The sequence below is a fragment of the Apis dorsata genome, unplaced genomic scaffold (assembly GCF_000469605.1).
Source record: "Apis dorsata unplaced genomic scaffold, Apis dorsata 1.3 scaffold_157, whole genome shotgun sequence".
Classification (NCBI taxonomy): Eukaryota; Metazoa; Arthropoda; class Insecta; order Hymenoptera; family Apidae; genus Apis; species Apis dorsata.
The window spans coordinates 811,887-819,932 of record NW_006263447.1 but is presented as its reverse complement, the minus strand read 5'-3'; the positions used below and the strand labels follow the sequence as shown (position 1 = coordinate 819,932).

Here is an 8,046-nt window from a genome sequence, read left to right as displayed (position 1 = left end):
ATATTCAATTTTTTTTTTTTTTTTTTTGTTTCGATTCAACTTCTTGAGTGATGATTTTATTTTGTGGTTATACAGAATATGTTAGTTATTTTAAAAAGCTTATACAATAAGCAATAATTTGAAAATATTAAAATACATTATGTGTACTCATAAAGATTTAAAAATTTTGCTGCAAAATTTTCTAGATAAATTTTTTTTATATCTTGCAGTTCCTCATTATTGTTTTTGTAGTATGGTATTCATTAATTACAATTTTAAATATTTCTTGCTATTCGTTTATCGATATTAGAGATCATTTTTAATTTTTTTTTTTTTTTATTAAACAAACAGAAGATGGTACAAAAGAAACTTTGAGTTTTTCTTATTAGAATTATATTTCTTCGTTCGAGGATTTCACGATTGTTTCACTCTGGTCAGGAAGGTAAAGTTACACATCTGACTTTAAAATATTCATGATGAAATGTAGTAATGCAAAATATACGATTCTCTTATTGGAGGGAACTGAGGCAATGAAACGTAAAGGCGCGTTAAAGTGCGAAATTGTAGGGTTGTACTGAATATCAGAATATCTTGTCTTAAAACGCAAACGGAATTAATAATGATGATTCATGGAGAGAGGATGTAAAAAGAGAAAAATTCAGAATATTTCTTTTTTCTTTCTTTCTTCTTCTTTTTTTTTATATATATATAAAATATTAAAAAGATTACGATTGAAAATTTTATTGATAGAGATCTCAATAAATGTTTTCAGACTGCTAATGATAAATGAGATGCTATATCCATGTAACCAATCAGTGAGTAGCCATAGATTGAACATACCAATATCAAACAGATTAATATTGAATAGGAAAACCCACTCATTGGAATAGCTAATCATTAAACAAATCTCTACTGTGATTGCTATAGCTCGATACCAATCACACATTGGCTCATTGGATCAATCAGGAACAACAATTGACTTCGTTTCTCCTACAATTAGTTACTTCATTGGGGAATTCATATGGGAATTGATTTATGGAATATCGGTGATCCCCATAGAAAATTACATATGAAATTTTACGTAGTGATGTTGATGCAATTTTGTGGAAGAGAAAATATTTAATCGATTTAAAAATTATTATTCTTTTAAACATTTGATTGTTATGTTGAGATAGTTATTGTTAAATCATTTTTATCTAAAAGAAACTGAAGAATTGAATGGTGTTGGTTTGTTTATCTTTGAGATATCGCGTTCTTATTTTATTATCATATTTTTAAATTTATTGCAAATTTTAAGAATCTATATCGAAATATCGGAAAGGAAAACTTTTTTTGCGTGTTAGGTGAAACAAGTTATAAATTATCGGTTAATATATATACAAACTTTCTTTATTTTATACAAATACGTATTCATAATTATCTAATGCAGCCTTTCTGGATAATTAATGGAATGGTAAAACATGTAAATTATTAGTTAATTTATGTTACGAAGTTCATTTATTCCAGAAATTCGCGCAACAAATTCTATTTCGAAATGGAAGACACTATATTTTTTTATAAAACATAGATTTTACATAAAACATATAATATAGCGCGTAATTTTAATAAAATAAGTGTATTTTAAATTAAAGTTTATGAGGATTTTATTAGGAATAAAAAATATCATTAAATTTTTAAAATTTAATATTAATATTTAATATCCTCATATATATCATATATAATATAATGTATAAATAATATTTAATACAGAAATTAATTTGAAATCTAATTTAATCCTAGAGCACGAATATTCGTAATATTCATACAGCCGTAGCAAATAATATGTTCTGTTAATGATTATTAATTAAATAATATATTGAATTATTAATTAAATTACCGTATATTTTACGATTATACTTTATATTACTGAAATGTTAATATAAAGTATAATAATTTCTTAAATATTCTAGGATTTAAAATTTTAAGAACAATTATATTCGACAATTATAAATATTATTTTATTTTTTCTTTAATCGTTAATTAAAATTATTTCATTTTGCAATATCGAGTCATGTAATACTCATTTATGGATTATCCATTTAAAGTTTTTATTTTAATTCCATTCAAAGTACAACTTTTAATTTCAATTCTTCAGAACAGAATTAATTGTATAATTATATACAATTTATTCATATTTTTCATTTGACACATTGAATATTCGTTCCATTATATTTACTCAAAATTTCATCAACATCCACATAAAATTCCACATAAAATTCCACATAATAAGAGTATCTAAAATAAATTACAAGAGATTACATAAGAAGATAAATATATATATATATATATAGATAAATCCAGACATCTTCCTCCTCAAACTTTACTTATATCAATCTATTCCAAAACACTTATCGCCCATCAAGTCTAGCCACAAAGCCTCAACCAAAATCAGTGCACATCGTCCGATTCCCTTGACGAGCTTCCTATTATATCGTATCCCCCTGTCAGAAGACTTCACCCCATTTAAGGAGGATCCTAAAACGCTTAGGGTTACTTCAACGGTACCAGAAGCTCGCCGATAAATTTCTTATCGATGCGGAACGTTGGCTATTAGTTCAAAGAACGCTTACACGCCGGTTCCACCGGTATCAGCATGTAAATTTTAAACGGAAACTTGGCGTCACAGCTGCGCCACCTTCCCCTCTCCTCCCCTTTTATCTCGATCAAGCTTGAAACTAGGTTCTAAATTATCGATCCCGGAAACTGGCGCGCGGATTCGTTATCCGGATACGTTTAGGGAACGTTCCATCGTCATCTATATCGAATGATATATAGATTGTGGCTGTTTGGACTCACGTTGTGCCGCCAGGAGACCTTGTACACCCACGGATTCGACTTGATATTGCACTCGAAGTAAACGTCGATACCCTCGCGGATTGCGCTCAAGTTCAAATTGCTGCCGAGCTCGAGGGTAACCACCGGCTCGTCTGAAAGTTTGAAACGTGTCGTTTCCTTGTGTAAGAAATTCTACCGTCTGTTTTGTCGTTTCGGGGAAACTGCGAACGCGCGAACACGTGTTCCACAGGGGATGGAAGGTAAGGTAAGTAGGGCGGTGGAGCAAGAAAGGGCTATTGTTTTGTATATGTAACAACTCGCGGAGTTTGGCGAGTTGGATGGTAAATAGATGAGAGTGATTCGTGTTGTGAGTAGAGTTGATGGGAGTCGAGGGTGCTGAAGGGTTCATTTTGGGTGATAGGGGTCTTGGGTGCATTTTCTGGGATAACTTGGAAGTTGGATTGTTCTATGGGGTGTTGGAATTGTTCTACGTAGAGAAAAAAATTAAATATGTAGGTTTAGAATTGTTGTGATTATTGTTATTAGCAATCGATATTGGTCTAATTTTTAAATTTCTATTTAATAGAGATTATTCGAAATATGATCGTCAATCACCATCACCATCGGATAATATTTATTATTAACGTCATAAAATAATAAAGAACGGTATATTACCCTTTGAGTTTACGTATATATATTATATAATGTTTCATAAATCGATAATGTTTACAAGTTAAAGAATTATTATACTCGTTTATATGATAAATCGTGTTTATGCGATAAACATTTATTATACTGTTCAATGTAAGCAAGTTCAATTCTCATTTGCATGTAACGCAATACTGCCCGCTCTGATAACAACAAAATCAATTTTCCGTGTTAATCTTTCCTCAGATTCAGCCTTTGGCCATGTTTCGTTGAAATCGTTCAACTAGATCAAACTGGAACAATATTTCACCCTTCGTAATGCAATGTTTTCTCGATAAGATCTCACTTTTCGAAGGGGTGAATGTTTTAATGTCAAGAATATCGATACTTTCTCAACAAAGTTCATAGACTTTAACTATGCTAAGTTGGGGATGGTTTCATAAGTTTGTGGAACGAAATATTGAAAAATTTGTAGAATAAATTTACAGGCTAAATATACAGGGAAATTTTATAATACTTTAAAACCACAAATTTTATATAGACATATAATAAAATTAATCGACGTGCCTTGTGGATAATAATTAAAATGTAGAAGAATTTAAATAAATGTACGGATGCATTGAATATTTGAATAAAATTTTCTTCTAAGATTTCTTATTTGTATGCAAATTGTCGCAACTTATTAAATTAATAAGTTAAAGTTAAGAAGTTAATAGGAAGAAAAATAATTTAATTTTTCTCCAACTAAATTTAATCCAATTGCAAAACTTGGCTTGCAGTATAAACACGCTGAGTAAATTGAGAATTTTATGTTGATTTTGAGTAAGAAGAATTGATTCTACAAATTAAAATAAACATTTTGTTTCACAGGATATTCGATAGTGATATTTATTTTCTATTCATTCTTTATCGTCTTTTACATTCATAAAAATTTATTATAGATAGAGAGATCATATATAAATCATATTTATATGAAAATCTTTCAATATATTCTAAATAAATAATTCTGATTCGTTTACGATAAAATCTTTTTATTGTTCTAAATGCGCGAAACAATTCTTTAAATTTCGCGACAATCTCCGAGATCGATTCCACGACGAATCTTTATGCAGATCCGTTGTCCCTGCTATCGTTGTTGGAGATTAACACCGTGATTTCATTGTCCAATATAAAACTTTTTCCCAACTAGGCAGCGAGGAAATGAGAGGAAATACGAACGAAAACGAGAGAAAGAGGAAACGAGGGATCGGTTCAGCTCCACGGAAATTAATGGTACATGCCGATCCATGACCGAAGATTCTCTCGTTCTCTCGATTTTCTTTCCTTCATTCTCGTTCAAATCTTTCTTCTCTTTTTCTCTGCGAAACTCGTTCTCCTCTCTTTGTTTATCCTCTACTCGATCTCATCGGTTAGTTTCAGTTTTTTCCATCAAACTTTCTTTCTTCTTTTGTTGTCTAATTTTTACTCCAATCTCATTGTTTAGAAAAGAGATTATTCTAAATTCGAGACAAGCAGCATCTTTTGATCTTCTTTCATTTCCATCGAATCCATCTTCTTCCTTATTTCATTCAAAAATTATTTCCTTCGATAAATACGATGATTACTAATTTCTTCAAACGAAAACAGAGAGATACAAAAATCGTTAAAGGCATAAAATCGTCGAATATATATATAAAATTGCTAAAAGCATGAATTATCAGATTCTTTCAGTGTATTCGTATTACGAGTTGTACAGAGAGCTGAGAGAAATCATAAGCAAGAACCGAGTGAATCGATATTGCGGCTGCTTTTTCACGATTCTTTCTCCGTTTCCCTCTTCTCCTCCCTCTTTTTCCTTCCTTCATTTCATCCCCCTTTCCCCTTCGGTTTTTCTCGCTTTCTTCTTTTCGCTCATCAGTTCTTGTTCGAAGGAGGAGCGATATCGAGGGAAGGCCACAAGAGAGCGGATTTCTTGCTAATAGCGAGCGAGAGATCGAGCGTGAAGCCAATACAAGCGGTCTCAGCTTGACAGAATCCCCACTGGATAAATAAGTTCCTCTTTCCCCTCTTCCGCTTGCACGCGAGTTTTAATTTCGATGCGAGAATGCGCGATTTCGTCAGCTCTTGCCACCGACCTACTCGCTGTGAAACGCGAGTTTAGGGATGATGAGAAGGGGTGGGCGTAAGGAAATAAGCGTGGAAACGTGTCAAATGAACGTGAAGATTTTTTTTTTCTCGGGAAGAATTTAAAAAAATTTTTTGATTGTTTCTTTTCCTCGTTCGTATTTCTTTTCTTCGTTTATTATTTATTGTTGTAATGTATTTAGTTTAATTTCTGATTTCTTATAAAAAAGAAAAACAATAGTTTGGTATTAAGAATTAGTAAATTTTTTTTTCTATATCCGAAGAAAGAATAAAATTTAAAAGAATGAAGATTAAAAATAATTTAAAACGTATTTAGTTTAAGGATATATGAACGAATAAATGAATAGATGATCACAAAATTTTTGATCATAAACTGTGAAATAATAGGAAGAGATAATAGCAACGTAAAAAGTATTAAATTTAAATATTTTTAATAAGGAGAGAATATGTTAACTTTCTGCTGGAGGATTTGTAGGTAATCCAATGAAAAAAATTATAATTTCTTCTCATAAATTATACTTATAAAGCTCAACTTAAATGAAGATTATTGAGATACTTATAATATCATATACTACTCGAGATCCTCGAGATCTCCTCAATTAAGGGTTGAAAAAAAACTTGGTATTATTTGTATAAGACGACGAAACGATAAATAAAATTATTCAATAGCATAAATTAATTATTATAGAAAAAAGTTTCAAAAGAAATGTTTCATTAATCGAATAATAATTAACAATATTAATTAAAAATAATGGAACAGTTTAATTACAGAATTCAATTCATTCAAATCGTGAGAAGGAAAAAATTAAAACGTTTTAAATTACGGCGGATTAATTAAACTTTTTGTTTGCTATTTTATATGAGGAAAAGCTCGAATGTTTTTCCCCCATTAGAATTTGATTTGAGAATAGAATTGCATTTTCTGTTTCGAGAAAAAAAAAAACAAATTTGGAAAAAATTCTTTAAATGAACGATGAAAATTATGAATGAAAATTAACGTTCAAGTTGAATCTCATCTTACAAGATTTTAAAGTGTTCGTTTCAAAGTGTATCTATATTAGAAAAAAGAAAAAAAAAAGAGAGAAAGAAAAAATAGAGAATAGAAATAAATGGGCCGAATCGTACATCGGGAATGTTCTTTTAAATATTTGGCATGGTTTTGCTTCTGGTTCCAGCGTTTCTGTTTAGTTTATAGTGTGTTCTGGTTGGTTGCCAAGAAGCTTGTTCCACTGTAAGATTGCACATCGGGGGAATAGCGTGCTGTCGTCAGGTTCTTAAGTGGCGAGAGTGTTAGTGGAGCGGAAATTTACAGAAGGATGACTATTCGATGCAGAACAAGGGTCGTGTGAGGGAAAGAAACGTCTAAAAACGGAAGGATTCAACGAACGCGAAGTGAGAGTGCATTGATCGTGCCAATCTACCTGTTCAAGATTCTAAATAGTTTTTCCGATGGCAATAATACGGATAGCAAAACAATGGAACGAAGTTATTGTCGTTTGAAGTGACGAAGTGAAAAATATTGAAAGATATTATTAAACGAATGGACATTTGATTTGAAATTTGAACGCGAATTTGAAACTTGAATGATTGATATTTTTAAAAAATTTAATATTTTTAAATAGGCGACAGGCTTAAAATTTGAAAAATTTAAAAAGGAATTGGAGAATTTGGAGGATTAAACTTTCGAACAATTTGAAATTTAAAAGGTTTAAAATTCAAGAGGAATTTGGAATTTGAAAAATTTAATATTCGAAGCGATTGAAAATTGAAATATTTTTAGTTTAGATCATCGCGAAAAATATGGATCTCAATTTTCGAAAATTGAAATTTAAAATCGCAATCATAAAATCATTTTAATCTCTCTTCATTCCATTCCTATCTTTACGTCAATTTATTCTATAAATTCGTTTTGCATCATGATAAAAAAAATACATATATTCGATATATTTTCGATTTTTTATGCTTCACCAATAATTTCCAACTTCCTCACGTTCATCCTTCGTGTTATTTGTATATACAGCAATGAATTCAATTTAACACCGGTTCCTAGATCAAGGCTCAACTTTTTCACTGGAAGCGTTCTGCGAAGGAATTAATTAAAAATTTTAATTAATCCAAACAAATCTCCTCCCCCCGAGAAAAGTTGACTGAAAGAACGGACGACACGCGTTTCGCATTAGAGACGAGCAAAGTTCAGGGGACCTATTTTCATCCCTCGAAACAATCACTCGTAAACGCGTTCCTCTATCGATTACGCGAATTAAATTACGCTCGAAGCGGTGGAGCAATAAATCGCTCATCAACTATATTTCATTTTTATTGGACAGTGGTGTAGCCGCGTTTCCCTGCGAACGACACATTGCAAAAACCGGGCGTTTCCAAAATTCTATCAGTCGGTGAAACCAATCAGAGGCATTTCCAAATCTGTCCATGGAACTTTTTTCACCACGATGTAGAGGCATCGTCGATAAATTTCCTGAT

General features: G+C 31.0%; 1 protein-coding gene across 1 annotated transcript in view; it reads right to left on the bottom strand.

The window, feature by feature from the left end:
- LOC102677973 overlaps positions 1–8,046 on the bottom strand; it is a 349,267-nt gene that overhangs the window by 35,632 nt on the left and 305,589 nt on the right. The window contains exons 9-10 of the mRNA XM_006613602.2: positions 3,095–3,104; positions 2,815–2,944 (exon numbers count right to left, since the gene is read on the bottom strand). Coding sequence (XP_006613665.1) covers positions 2,815–2,944; positions 3,095–3,104 — 140 coding nt within the window. The remainder of the gene's footprint in view (positions 1–2,814; positions 2,945–3,094; positions 3,105–8,046) is intronic.